Genomic DNA, 15,528 nt, shown 5'->3' with positions numbered 1-15,528 from the left:
TGTTGTAGGGAACCTGCTTTGGCAGGGGGGTTGGACTGGGTGATCTCCTGAGGTCCCTTCCAACCCCCACCATTCTGTGATTCTAAAGTTACAAACAAACGTGATGAAGAGGTTTTATATCTCATAGCTCTGTCTTTTGTCTGGTTTGGGTCTCTTTGATGAAACCAGTCCTTGCCACAGCAGCTGTATGTGCATGCGGCACCTGTACAACAGAGCTCCACTGACAATCAAAGTCATTCAACTCTAGTGTAAGAAATATCTAATAACAACTGCCCACTTACACTGCCTCCAACACAAGAAAGATACAGGATTTCTTTCATGCCTTTACAAGATATAAATGAAGAAGTCTTAATTAATACTTCTCAGAAGAGCAGGGAGTGAGGTGGGGAGAGGAGGAAGAGGAAGGAAGACTTAAGAAACAGGAAAGGGACACAATGGTTTTAAAAATCTAGTATGAACATATACTGGAGTTTTCTTCCAGTAAGTGATTCTTAGGTTTTGCAAATAAGAGAAACACCTGAAAGATTCCACTGGAAATTAAATATAATGTTTATGCAAGCCAAGCAAGCACAGAAACGAAGCACTAAAGCATTTTCAGACCACGTCTCTCAATGTAATGTTGTTTTTAATCTACACTTTTCTTCTTTCAAGCATTTTGTTTTTACAGAGAAAGTGCAAAGCAGGGCATAAAGGTAGCATGCCTGCTGAATATTTATTACTACACTATACATGATATATATTTAACTTCATACTAAACCCATAGTAAATACTGTGCTTACAAGGATTCTAGAAAATACTTCCCTAAGGAGGAAGCACCAAGTAGATGTGCAAGCAGAATCAAGCAGTATGCAACTTTTATTTTTAAAGTAAAGAAATAGGTTTAAAAAAATGAAAAATCTTGTGATTTAGAGTAATTTATTAAATAACCAAATCAACAATAGAGACCCAAAAGAAATTGACTGGGAAAATCTCTAAGAACCTGAAGGACCTTATGAATTGGTAAAAATACTGATTAAAAGTATAACCATAATAAATGAGATAAATGATGCTGGAATTGTTTAAACAGAAGAGAACAATCTATGTATTTTGGGAAAGGAATATGTTTTTTTACAGAAATATGTAATAAACATAGCTCACTGCAAAGAAGAAATTTGTATAGCTTCCTATGGAAGGGAAGTTCAGAGTAAGTGAAGGTGTCACCTTGGTAAATCAGAGAACTGGCCAAAAAACCCCCAAAACACTTGAATTGGAAATAAAGTCCTACCTGCTTCCTGAGACTAAAGCTGTGACAGGTTACAAACCAAGGGCTAACATGACCTTTTGTTTTCATAATTATAGTTTGTTTACATATTCACACTGTTATAGTTAAACAGGCCCCAAATCCTAGCACAAGATCTAAACCAAGGTTTAAAAAATCAGGTTTTCCACCAGCATTAAAACCTTTGTGCCCTGCCTTGCACTGGAGATGGCTACCTTGCAGGGATCACAGTATTTGCTAACATACAAAAAGCCACCTAAACAAACACCTTAACTATTTCAGATTAGGTGCAAGTCACAAACCTAATTATTGCAAAATACACTAAACAACAGTAATTTTTTTTTTTACCATAGCTCCATAATTGTTTCTTTCCGTCTGCCCAAGGCCTTCACTTATGTCTGCTAAATTCGTCAGGCTACCACCGTGGATCCCATTGAGAGCTTCGTTATATTCTTCTATACTCTTATTGACTTCTTGATGACTCTCTTGAAGTTGAGAAAGTTTACTTCTTGCCTAAGCAGTGAAAAATGCTTTAGGATGTTATGCATTCAATGACACTTTAATTCTCACATTCTTATTAAACACGGTTGCAAAATAGTTGCATTTTCCCCCCACCAGAACCAAACCTTTCCTGACTCAAACTGGGAATTAACCTACTAAGCACCAGTCAAAAAGGCTTATTTCATGAACCAGTATTTCTTTATCTCTTCTGAAATATAATAGTTGATGTTCAACTCTCAGCATTTCAAGAAGTAAAAAGGAAGTTGTATAAACTACAGTGAATACCTGGTTTATTTCTTCCTGTGTTGATTTTAAAGATTTGATTATTGTTTCAAGCTGCACTTTTCCAGCCTGGATACTCTGTTCCAGCTGAGTCTCTTCTTGCTGGAGGCGATTCAGCTCTGCTTTTGCTCTATTAAGGTCATCTTCCTGCGATTTTAAATCTGATTCCTGAGATTGGATCTGCATTTTTAGTGACGAAATCTGAAACAAAATGTTACAAATTCAGAGCACAATTTGAAATAGATGTAACTTACTAAATTCTATATTTATAATAAGTAATAGAAAGTTGTAAAGCAACCTACTGACTGCTAAGGAAGACAACAAGAACTTAATATGAAGAACTGCACACTTCTTATTACGTTAAACAAAATCCTTGATAAAAGCCCACAGGACATTCAGTAAAACCAAGATATATTAGGATTTTAATTGACAGAAATACCACACAAACTATAAAGGTAACTAGAAGGTGTTCCTTAAATGATTACCTTGTAATTTTCAGAACTTGCCTCCTTTTCCATTCAAACATTTATCAAGTATTATAAAGTTGATTTTTAATTCTGATAAGATTTAAAATAACACAGTTGCATATGACTCTCCTTATATACTTTCTTACATGACCCTACACACTAAGTTTCTACATTAAGGTAACATGCTGGCTCTATTGGCAATTGTATGCACCTTAAAGCCCACCTTCAACTCAGAAGGGGTTCACAGTGATCAAAATACGCACCACTGCCCATGGACTGTCTCGTGGGTCAGGAATAATGCTTCTCAACTACCCTCTTAGGTCAAATAAATGTTTCATATATACACAGAGCAATAACAATCTATGTAGAAAGGCACTCCTGGAGATCATCAGGTTCAACCCCTCACTTATGACCATTATGAAAGGTATTGAGGTTAGCAAAACCCTTTCTTGGACTTCAGTATTTGTGGGGAAATTGCTATTTATGGTAAAAAATGAATAAACAAAGCAAGCTTATTCATTAAATAAATAGAATTTCCTTCAACAAGAGACACAATACTCTTAAGCATGTCCAGAATTAACATACACTCACCACCTGTGTTTCTTCCTGGCATTTCTGCCTTACATCATTCAGCATATCTTTCAGTTTGGCTTTCTGCTGGTCCATTTCATCCAGGCGGTCTTGGGCATCTTGTTTCTGAGCCTCTAGCTCTTGCAAGTTACTTGTCTCCCTATCTAAATCATTTTGTAGTTCCTGAGGAAAATTCCACAGTTTATAACTTACATTTAGGAATTTATCAATCCCAGACAAACAGGCTAGCAAAAAGATTTTCTACGTCATTTAGGCTACTCCCTGCATGCATACGTTTTGTTTCTGCAGGAACTGGTATAAGACATCTAGAACAAATCAGTGCCACAAGATGGAAAGAGACTGTCACACAGAGCACATGTAATTGAGCTATCCTGTTTATCAAAAGCCAATACAATGATTTCCTACATTACAGTTAGTCAAGCACTAACAAAAAAAAACCCCAAAACAACATTTCAAACTGTTCACGTATTATCTTCTATTTCTATTAAACAGCATCAGAAAAAAATTAATGGAGAACATGACAATAAAGATCTTTCTGTAAGTTACAGGAAAATCCTGTAAAAGGAGGAAAGACTTGCCCAAAAGCAACATAAGGGAAGACAGAAGAAAGAATACTTAATTCCCTGTATATTATTTTAGATTAAAATGAAAACTAATAGAGTTTTTACCTGAACTTCATTGGTTTTCTGTCTGATTGATTCTTCCTTTTCCCTAATGTCCTGCTCTAGTGAATATTTTTCTCTGTAAGATAAACAAGCACATGTATTCATGATTAGTTAAATAATACAACACACACATGTACACAAAAAACAATTAAAAATAGTATTCTGGAAACACCACACAGGCAAAAATGCCAGCTCATATCCCCACATATTCTTTAAAGGAGTAAAGGTGTACACATAAAAATTATTCTTCAAAAAATACTATCTGTTTCCATAATTAATCTTCTGAAGTCACCTGGTAGAATCCAGGCTGGCTTTACATACTTGGCTAACTGTAGGGTAGCAGTGGGAGATTTGCCACCAACTTCAGTGACAAGCAATGACAAACTGACTAAAACAGAAATAATAAACACAACAGGACTATATACTTAATTGGTTCTCCTACTTCAGGATTTTCTGGTAATATTCCACAACTGTTACCTCTGCAGCTGTGCAATTTCTTGACTGATATCATCCAGTTCCTTCACCCCTGTAAATTCTCCTGATCCAACAGAACTTGAACTATCCTGTTAAGAATGAAACAGTCCATTAAAATGTGAAGTTGTAACAGAAGATCTTCCTTTACAAAGGTTGAGGAGGACAAAGGCGTGATGCAATCCTCATTATATGCATTTGCAAAATTCTATGGGAGACATAAAATTATTATGAAACAACCACTGAGCATGCCACACAATTCCACCTGTGAGGCAGGAGAATTTCCTCTATGCCCCTTGAACAGATGGGATAGTCAAAATACACAGCAGTTAAGACATGCACCATGCCAATGAATAAACTGCAGGCAGTGGTAGAATTAAAATTCAAAACCTAAAAACTCAGCTCTGCTACAGTAAATAGCAAAGCTTCCAGGGAACTTAATGAAATTAGATTGTAAATTCAGGCTTCCTAAGGCCAGCCACAAATTAATGCCCATTTCTGCCATTATACCCAATCTCCTGCAGTGCAGGTTATTTCTACAGCTCTTCAAGTGTAGATCAGGGAAGATGCAGAAGGTATCCCTCGCCTTTTAGGCAAGAAAATTGTTATTAGAAGTTATTAAGAAAGAATCTCAGTATTTGGTAGTAAACTTGTCATTATTATACAAAGGATTGTTAGTTCTTTGAAGCAAAGCACTGCAACTGAGCAGAAACTGCAACACTGAACTCACTGCTAGTACGACAAATCAGAAGACCTACCATTTTTTAACAGCATTTTAAAAAGAAGTATGTACAGTTTTCTTACTCTGCTCACTTTGAGATTGCTGTGATATCCACAGCAAGTTTGCCTCTATTCAATATTAAAAAACCCCCAACAATCCAACCAACAAACCACAAACAGATAGCATAGTAAAACGTGACATTTCTTGGGGAAACAATAAATGGATATCCAGTTTAAATAAGTTAATTAAGTCCTCATTTTTAGATGAGCATTTTATTTGGATAACAACAATCCAGACTAATTCTTCAATATTCTTCAAGCTAATAGATCAAAAGCTTCTAATACCACTTTTATATCTTCAGACTAGATACAGATTTGCTGAGAGACCTGTCCTGTATGCTGTACAGGATCATAATAAGGTGTTACCCAATTTGATTATGAAATAAGTTAAAATGAGCTGCTGTGTTGTTTAGGATAACACAGTTCATTGTTCCACATGAACCGAAAACTAATCTGCTGTGTTCACAGTAACACACAGTTCATGTCATGTTATATTCAGCTAAAACTGCAGCAGATGAAAAAAAGATCCAATGAACTGAAAATAATGGGAAGTTGCCTGTCAAAGAACTTCTTGACAGACCAATGCATCTCAAATTGTTGAAGGAAGCAGTATCACTGGCTCAACAGCCAATACTGGTAACTTCACACTACTGTGACATTATCATCATGCCAAGAGCAAGCGTCACAGAACACAAGAGCAAAGAGACAGGAGAAGGTGTAGAAATGAATACTTTTTTAAAGTTACAAGTAGCATACATAAAGGAATTTGCATTCTTTTGGACATTACAATTACTCACACGACGCATTTCTGTTAGTGCTGAGATCTCAGTTCCTACTGGGGTCAAGTAACCTGACAGAGTCTATAGAAAAAGGATATAGGAAAAACCTTAAAAGGACCAGAGCAACAGCAACAATTAAGATATAGTTAGAGGCTCAAAAGCTCTCTGGTTAGGGGAAGTCAAAAAAAGAAAGGAAAATATGATATAATTTATAGAAAAGATGAACGTATTGACATGACAGAAGTATTTATTCATTTAAGTTTCAGAAATATTATTGAGGAAAGGAACAAAGAAAAAGAAAAGATTAGATGCTCCAGTGAAACGGTATTAACAGGAATGGATATGGGAACTACGGACTGTCATGCTGCAATGGATGAATCAATCACCAATCCCCAGAAACTAGGAAGTCATCACTCTTCATTTAGCCATTAGAAAATTGTACGTTCTCATGGGAGGAATCTGGTACTGACCAGTCAGGGACAGGCCACTAAACCAGCTTTTAACAGTTCCTTGAAGTGAAAAAGAACAAAAACCAAAAAATCCCTTCTCTATGACAAAGGAGTATTTTTCCTGCTAGACTTTTCTCAGCATTATTATACTCAAAGCCCATCACTTTCAAAGCACAGAAGTTCAGTAGTATCTACAAATAATCAATGACCTACCTGTATGGGAGTGTTCCTCTCTGTGGGAGGGATCATATCTGGGGACAACACTTGTGGAGGATCAATCCCTTTACTGACCTTCTGTTGAATGAGATACATTGCTAGTGCAAACTGATCTTTGCTTAGCTTTCCCATCTGTCTTGTGTCTGCCAAAGCCCTGGTAAAAAATAGATCATACTTATAAACAAGAAAAGCTTATTTCTCCTCTACCACACAATACACATGTAATTTTCTTTTGATTCAGCCTCATCACAGCTTGCTTATTCTAGTGAAAGAGTTCCATACACAGAGCAGTATTTTATTAGACATATTTAACTGAATAGAACAGTTACTCTCAGAAAATATTTAGAGCACCAGAACTTCAAAAAACAATCACAATTCACAGATTGAAAAGCAAAGTGAGTATTTATTTCTCCCTTGTTTTTCCATATAGCCCACATACTGTAGTATGGCAGAATTCTTACCATATATGTGCTAGGAGATTCTGAGACAGACCTGAATGCATAAAAATGTCCTTTACTTCTTGGCCACTCACAAAACCATCCATGTCTGTGTCTGTTTTTAAGAAGATTTCATCGTATCGTGCTTTTTCAGACATTGGTACTACCCAATTCACAGATGGCTGTAAAACAAAGTTTTATATTTCAAAATAAGATAAACAGTCTTCATCACCACACTGAGTATGTAGGACATTGAACATCTTGCCCAATCAAATCTGATTGGTAAATAGGTATTTCCCCTTTTCCCATTAATGTTTTAGCTTAATGCTTTTCATCTGAATTATAAATACTGATAAACAGCTACTCATCAGTTGAAAAGTGTTCATTCTTTGGAAATAGGGATGCAACTAGGCATACTAACTCCTCATGCTAATGACACAGGAGCTTGAGAAGGTAGATTAATGATTTCTTCACTATTAAAGCAGAGATATGAATAAAACCTTTCTATGGTTTCACTTTCTATGAAAAGGGAAAATTCCCCATAAGATGTGCCACCTCACAGTCACTCTGACTAAAAATCACTTCCTCTTTTTCTGTTCTTCCAAGTCTTAACCATTCTCATTTCATTCCCTCTACCCAAATCACTGAACAACAAACATATTTTCAGAAAAATGCTCAGGTGAGGTAGAAATCAAAAGCAGTTTTATTTTTTCCTGCAGTTTACTGATACAAAAAAAAAAAAGGGGAGGAGGAAAAACAAAACCAAAATTGTACCTGTGTTTGTTTGATGCTGTGCTTGGGTGACAAACTCCCCGTGCTGTTCAGACTGTTGACACTACCATGAGATGGTGTAGAACGGAGGCTATCTTTTGGTGGAGGACTTGCAGGGAGAACAGGAACTGCACCAGGAAAGACAGGTGTCTTCTTTCTTTTAGAAGGTGGTATGAGAGAAGGGGGTAATAGTGAAGGAACTGGCTCTTTCTCAAGAGCTCTGTAAACCAAATGCATTGCCTGCGAAGGCAAAAAGGTCAGATAACATTAACAACTAGAAGAAAAAGCGACAAGATTTTCCAGTGTCAGTCATTTACATATTAGTAAAACAAAGACAGTAAGATTAGAGATGTAAACGAGAGGAGATAATTTCAAATGTAATTCCAAAAAGCTTATAATCTTGATGACACAGGCAAGAGTCAGCAAATGGATTTGAAAGATCATTTAATAGCTCCACGTGAACAATTTAGATTAGAACAGTTGACTGTAGCAGAGAAAGTTGCAAAGCTCTTGAGAAAAAATTGAGCAGTTTGCTCTAGCAGACACATCGTGAATTGAGAATTTAAAGCAACCTACCACAGCAAATTCATCCTTGTCCAGGTGACCATCTTTATCAATATCACTGAGATCCCAGACCTGCAGCAATTATGATAAAAACAATGATTTAGAGAACAAGTTACCTTTTGTGCTTTTGATATTAATCATCATCATATTAAGCCTGCTCTCTAAAGACGCCCAGTAGATTTTTGTGAAGATCATTTTAGTTATATTAGACCTCGTTAAACATTCTCTGATGAAACAGACTGGATTAGAGTTTTCCAGTAATGTGGATTCAACATTGGCTCTAACAATTTCTGGATCAAACACAGGCAAGTTTTTAATCTTTCTATGTTGCAACTGAAGAGTCAAGTTGAGTAAAAACATCCAGAAGTGGTTTTCAGAATTGCCCAGAGGGTGTGTTCTAGCAGATTGTCTAAATCTGTCTTACAAGAAAGTTAAAAGTATTTTAGAAAATTAAATATATTTCTAATTTGCATTCCATTCCTAAATGTCTAGTCTTCATTTTTAGTCAAAAAAAAATATGTCCATCCACTAGAATTTTCTATAGGAGAAAATTTAAGCATCTATCAACTTTAGTTCACTACTAGGTCAAGTACAGTCAACGAAACTTGCAAGAGATTTAGAAGGATACAAAACTTTGCATACTCAAATACTCAGCCATCAACTAACAATGTTTAATCATCAATGTAACTTGGAGACAGTAGAGTGGACAGAAAGCTAAGACTGAGGCTCAATCATCTGAACCTACTGACAGTTTCACCACTGGATCCCTGTACAAACTTAAGCTAGTTGATTTCTCTCCTCTGCCCATTTCCTCAGCCCCCTATCTTGTCTGCAAACTTTTCTGGAATAGGAAAAAGCTTCCTGAATTTCTATCGTGACAATAACAAGATAAAATACAAAGCCTTCCAAGCCTGAGTACTTCACAATATTCAAGTACAGAATTAAACCAAGGTACACTTAGATTCTGAGGATAATACAGAGAGAGGCAGTTCTTCCTGAAGAGATGAGAGTACATAATGCAAATACAGCTCTTACATGAATGTATTAATTCTCAGTCATATCAATATGCAAAACATTAGAGAACACATTTTAAATGGAAGTAGAAAAATACTTAAAAGGTTTGCTTCCTTTGCAAATATGCAATGGATGCACTAAACTCAGATTTCAGAGACAATTATAAATATACATGAAATAAAATACTTGACAATTTGACAGCTACAATAAACTAGGATGTTTTAAAGTGTTCTCTTGTACAAACAGTGGATAGATTTAATGGTATGTCTAATAGCTTGAACTTGGAAAAATGACAAAACAGTGGAATATAAAGTTATAAAAGCTATTATAGTTTAGGAAAGCTTTTTCTTGGTTTTAAACAACCAAAATTAAAATTTCCAGCTCTTAAAATGAATACAGAGATAATGAAGTCAATGTACTCCAGGGCCCAAATTACTACTATTATTCTTATTTCTTAGTGGAAGACTTCAGAGCCTACTTAATGTTCTTGCTTTACAGTCTGCACTTGATCTAAAATCTCAGCCAAAACCTGACTATGTTGATAAGTTACATTTAAATATTTAATGTTGCAACTATGAGAAGCTAAATAGAGAAGAGCTAAATCTAAACAGCGTACTTACCCTTCCTAGGATATCAAGAGGTAGCTTTGAATTCATCAGTACTGGTTTTACTTTGTCTCCTGAAAGTAAACCATTTACTGGCAAAAGGCTTTCAAAAATACCATCAAACTTTGCTTTTTCTTCCACCTAGTTGGTAAGAAATAGCCTGAATAAGTAAAAAAGTGTGCCTGTGTGAGTGTTGAAAATGAGATCTTGCAAGAAATTAAGACTGGTCAGTACAGTAATACATTCATTTTAAATTTCCAAACTTTCTTGCAAGTGCCACCATGCTGTATTTAAATGTAAACCCCATGGAGCTAGATTTAGCAGCCTAATTTCAAAGCTAAAGTTATGATAGCTAATAGATTTTAACATGTAGTGTAGAAGATGTGTTTCTGTGGTGTTCTAAAAGGACAATGCATTCCATTAAAACACTACTGACCACATTTTAAACCAGTTTTGACAAACTCTGTATAACTAAAAACTATTCTTCCCAAATAATTTGCTTCCCACTTTAAAGTACAAAATAATAATTAAAAAAAAATAAAATCAGCATTAGGAGTTATTTTATTAGACTTCTGCCTTTTGGAGATTTGCATTTGGAAATCAACTAAATACAAATGTTCCCATGTATGTATCAAAAGTTACTTTTTTCCAATGATATATATTGTGTGTATCACTGAATAATAATTAAAACATATGAACTCATCAAGCTTTAAATTGATACTTCAGGACTGATTTGGTGAAATGCTTTGCTGTTCTCAGCGGGGTTCATTTATATAAACATGAAAGTGCCTACTATTAGGATTCTGGAAGAAATCCAGGCAGAAGATTAAAATTCATTGTGTGTTAAAAACATCACACCAGGGGTTGTCAAAGGCTTGTTTAATACTTATTACAAATATAAAACTATAGCTCAATATTTTCTATTGTGCACAAGTCTGTCATTAGACAAGGAGGACTTCTGGAATGGGAAATACATTTGATGTCTGTAAATTTCTCACTGAGAAATTTACAGACAAGGAAAATAATGACTTTTAAAGAATGGATGGAATATGTTTTCTTTTACACTTACCCTAACAGCCCAGTGAGTCTCTGATGAAGGAGGTGTGACCAGCAAAGGACTGCTAGAGTCATGCTAAAATTAAAGAATTTTTTATTTATATGTATATAAATAAAAAAACGCCCCCACACACTTCTGTCTCTAATCCATACAAATTGCTTTAAGAGATGGTTACAGACATGAAGCTTAACTACACTGAAAAAAAGGCTGCACACGTACCCAAATTAAATAATAACTCATACTGATTTATAAGATTACAGAACTTTGATAAGGGCATCAGGCACATTAGGTACCCAAACACAGAACTAAGACAAGCTAAAGGAGGTTCCACAGCAGCTACTGCAGGTAAAGCTGCAGTCAAATCCTTTACTACACAATCCTGTTGACAGAGCCCAAAAATAATCTTTTATTTTTTTTCCTTCTGTTCCCTTTTTCATAAATTTAGAGTTTAGTCACATCAGCTTCCTGAACAAGCTGACTGGAGTTAAACTTGCATCAGTTTTGCAGTCCAGGAAGGGGCTGGTACATATTACCCAGGAAGACCACTGCAGCCATGACTGCAGTTGTCTAAAGGAACAGTCTGACAGCAGCCTCTTATAAAACAGAAGATTATTCCAGTGTTCCAACTGAATCCTTAGTTCTCATACAACGCACACACACATTTAGGTATATATTACTTACAAATTTAGGAGGTGGCACAGTCAAGTTCAGACTGCTCAGGTTAACTTCATGGCCATTCTGTGCACATGCTACAAGGCGCAATGCGACATAGAAACCCTACAAACGATAGTGTTTTTATTAAAAAAAAGAAGCAACCAGTCTAAACCACTGTCTCCAATAGCCCATTTATCATTTTTACTAACACCATACACGTGCAACTGAGAAAAGTATTGAAACAACAGACATAAAGACCCATTCAGTTAACTGTATAGTGCCAACCACCCCACTGCTTTTGAAGATTATTATCTTGTAAACACAAAGTTAAAAAAAAGAAAGCTAAGGATAACTACTATGCATATCAGAGTTTTCTTGTAACAAGGTTAATCTGTGGAAGGTAACCTAAGATGTCTACAGGCACATTTCATTTACCTGTTTATCCAAGTATCCTTTACCCTCTGGGTCAGCCAAATCCCATATCTGTGGAGATACACAATAAAAGCCATCGTGATTTTAAAATAAAACTTAACTCAGCTCAACAGTTCATACTGTATGCCTTCTTGAACTGTGCCGCTTTCAAGTTATGACATACAATGTGATTTAATTCTCAAATGTGTTACACAAAAGACAATTTTTCTCCTTTTAGATTCCTATGAAACTCAGAACAATACCTTGGAGCTATTACTAATCTGTGGTTAACCTAATGTTCAAAGGATCTGATTTGCATTCCACTGAATTCCTTTTTGCAAATTCCTTCTGCTCAATGTTAGCTACAGTTAAGCATGTGTACAAAGAATTACTGCATTATCTAACTCTTTCAACTTACTTTGCCAAGGATAATATCAGAGAGACCAGATTTTTTAAGAAACAGTGCAGCTTCACTTGCCCCAACTCTCCCCGTGTATGTTGGATCTACCTGAAAGATAAAAAAATCACATTTAATTGGAGCATGTCTGTCATGAAAGTGGAGATAAGAAATGAAACATCTCTTGTCTCTAGGTCAAAAGGAGTTACACAAGCATGCATTACCACTCAGGAGAGAGAATTTACAGAAGTTTAGCACTGCAATGGGGAAAGCAAAGAGAGGGAAATCTTGGGGAAGAGGAAACTGCACTTTATTTTTAGTTATTTTTTAAAAATAACCTACCTGTTTGTAATAAGTTTCATATAATGGATTCCCAGTAGAAAACTGAAAAATAAGAGAGACATTAAGAAAACAAAGAATGGACTGCAATCACAGATAGTCCACCAGGGACTGACAGGAAAAAAAGTGTATAGTACTTTGTGTATTACTTCTATAATAGAAGTATATAAAGAAATATAAAATAGTATGTTAATTTGCTGTGTTCCAAACTGGATACTTGAAATCTAAGTGTGGATAACAGTGATCCCCCAAAACTTGCAGCCAACAGACTGCTGTCACCTCTTAAAACCTCTTATTCACCAGCATTCATACTTATACTTGCACTTTTAATTAACAACACCACATGATAATAAGGTTTTATAGAACAGCTTTGAACTAATTGCCAAGGTATTTCAGATCACAGTTTGAGAACCACTGATATCAAAGGCAGAGTTTTCAACATAACACTGACTTGACTGCCTCCTGCACTGTATATATACTGATGGAATATTTTCAGCAGGTAATTATATACCCGCACAGACAGAGCCCTGGCATCAAATAAGCCTGTGTTTGTGCATTTTCAGGACTAGGATGCTAAACTGAAACAGAGTAAAAAAAAATAATTTAGCATGAATGGTTAATTAACAAATGTCACAATTCCCTGACGAGGTTGATTGAGGATTTCAACTTGGTGTTGTCACCACGTTACACAAAAGCAGCAGACACAAAGGTAGGCCCTGCCTTTTCAGAATACTAAACAGGCAGATTCCTCGTTCCTCTCACTGACATTCCAAGCAAATAGGAGCTGAAACTCCAAAAGAGGTAGAAGCCCCAACACCCATCTTTGCACTTGCCTCCTACAATAGCCACACAAGTTCTAGCCACGTGCAGGTTCTACCTCCACACCGTTCTCCAGCCTCAACACCAAGAGCAAAAACGTTACAGTCCAGTCTCAAACAAGTCACACCTTCGAGCAGCCAAAAGCCCTAAAAACCAAACAACAAAACAACCCAATAAAGGCAGTTTAATGACTGAGACTCAGAGATGTTGAAACATCCCAAAGCCTGCTTGGGACAACTGCTCTCCACCTACAGGACACCAGTCAGACATCTGACGAGTGATTATAACTCTGATCACTGGTATGTCACCTCCCAAACACTACCCTCTTCCTTGTCATCCACATGGATTTCCGGATGTTCTGCCTACACTGAGGGGAAGGGAGACAGAAATACGATGAAAGAAAAGACTCATGAAGAGCATGAAATTTTATTTTACACAAAGAGAATCTTCCTGTAATTTTACTAAACACATCAAATCTTAATTTAAGGAGCTATCCAAAATAACTAATCCCTATTAATCAAAAGCAAGCAAACACCAAGCTCTTTCAAGATCAACTGTTCTACTTGGCTTGGATCATGGATTTTCAGAAGAGCTTCCTAAACATCTTAAATGTACTTCATTTATATCCATCAACAAAATGAGCCACGGCATTCTCCATCAGTACACTCCAGAAGCTCTTGCTCTTCCAGGAGCTGGACAGGAGTTCAGAAGAAAGCTACAACCACAACTCATAAATCTGACTCATCTTTTTGGTGGCTTGTAAACAATCAGCATGGACAGGAACACAGTGCTTGTAGAAAACACATCATTCAGAGAAAAGATGTAAGAAATAGTCTGTCCAACTCTGAATAAAATCTAGCATGTTTTAGCCAACTATCACCAAACCATATACCTCGTTTATCAGAAAGCTCAGAGAAGCTAACTACAAGCTCCTAATTTGAACTAATTTGGTGAGTATCCTTGAGCATGCAGAGATGGGATTCATACCAAGATACAGAGCAAACCACTCCAGCAGCAGTACTGAATGATCTCATCCCAACACCAGACATTCTTGTCATCCTCATTTGATATTGTCAGCCATGACATACAGCTGATTTACCTGAGAGAGGTGGCAGGAATCCAGGGTGATGTGCTTAAATGCTCTGAAGTTTCTTCTACAGCAATATATTCATCCAAGTGCTGCTGGAAAGCACTTCATCACTTGACTCTCTACTTGCAGAATTTTACAAAGATTAAGCCTCTCTGACCGATTTAACTAAATGACTGAATCTCTGTGATGAAGCAGACCAGACAAAATGGGCTCAAGTGATAAAAATAGCATAGCTGCCTACCTACCCATCACCACATGTGACTACACCACTATAATTCAAGAAGATTCTGTCATTTTATGATCTCTGCTGATGAAGAATCTGCCCAAGACAGTGTCAATGCTGGCCATCAGAGGAAAACATTTTGGAGAGTTTTCAGTTGAGGAGTGATCAAAGGATCTAACATGTTATACAGCAATTCAGTTTGAATTACAGTTTAACAACCATCTGGATTCTATGCCTACTCTATACTCCCCAAAATGTTATGTGCGACCAACACTTGACACTGTCTCCCAAACACACACTTCAGAACCCTGGTGCCTTGTTGTTTGACCTTTAAGTTGATTTCCTGTTCAAAACTGAAGTTCAAGTCGAGGACTTGCACTCTCACAGCAGATCTGGTGGGCTGCATTTGTGGTACGCAGCACACGCACACGGCCACATCTCCACGTCCCGTAACGCAGGTCTGGGAAAGAGGCAAGCGTAAGCTGCTGCCACCAGAGCAACTAAGCCAGTTCCTAGCAGCCCTGTTTCCTGAGGTCACCTCAGAGCCACAAAGAACTCTGGATCAGATGAATTATTTTCCTTGGTGTCCTCCTGTTTCACAATTTTCTTTCAGCCACTCTTGTCCTATCATATGATGGATGAAAATAGATACTGTGAAAGGGGGAAAAGCAAGGTGTCCCACAAAGAT

The 15,528-nt window shown here is 36.6% G+C and overlaps 1 protein-coding gene across 1 annotated transcript in view; it reads right to left on the bottom strand.

The window, feature by feature from the left end:
- The window catches only part of EPS15L1 (epidermal growth factor receptor pathway substrate 15 like 1), a gene marked incomplete at its 5' end in the record, with an annotated part of 36,840 nt that extends 22,598 nt beyond the window's left edge, over positions 1 to 14,242 (bottom strand). Inside the window, 18 exon segments of the mRNA XM_010164960.2 lie at positions 1,607 to 1,771; positions 2,045 to 2,242; positions 3,100 to 3,261; positions 3,768 to 3,840; positions 4,242 to 4,327; positions 5,813 to 5,875; positions 6,457 to 6,613; positions 6,921 to 7,078; positions 7,671 to 7,907; positions 8,244 to 8,303; positions 9,866 to 9,991; positions 10,920 to 10,982; positions 11,589 to 11,684; positions 11,997 to 12,044; positions 12,391 to 12,480; positions 12,712 to 12,753; positions 13,655 to 13,673; positions 14,130 to 14,242. Coding sequence (XP_010163262.2) covers positions 1,607 to 1,771; positions 2,045 to 2,242; positions 3,100 to 3,261; positions 3,768 to 3,840; positions 4,242 to 4,327; positions 5,813 to 5,875; positions 6,457 to 6,613; positions 6,921 to 7,078; positions 7,671 to 7,907; positions 8,244 to 8,303; positions 9,866 to 9,991; positions 10,920 to 10,982; positions 11,589 to 11,684; positions 11,997 to 12,044; positions 12,391 to 12,480; positions 12,712 to 12,753; positions 13,655 to 13,673; positions 14,130 to 14,242 — 1,956 coding nt within the window.
- Positions 14,243 to 15,528: the final 1,286 nt, after the last annotated feature.

This window comes from Antrostomus carolinensis, unplaced genomic scaffold (genome assembly GCF_000700745.2).
Source record: "Antrostomus carolinensis isolate BGI_N321 unplaced genomic scaffold, ASM70074v2 scaffold15353, whole genome shotgun sequence".
NCBI classification, from domain to species: domain Eukaryota; kingdom Metazoa; phylum Chordata; class Aves; order Caprimulgiformes; family Caprimulgidae; genus Antrostomus; species Antrostomus carolinensis.
The sequence above is the reverse complement of the archived record's forward strand: the minus strand, read 5'-3'. Positions and strand labels throughout refer to the sequence as shown.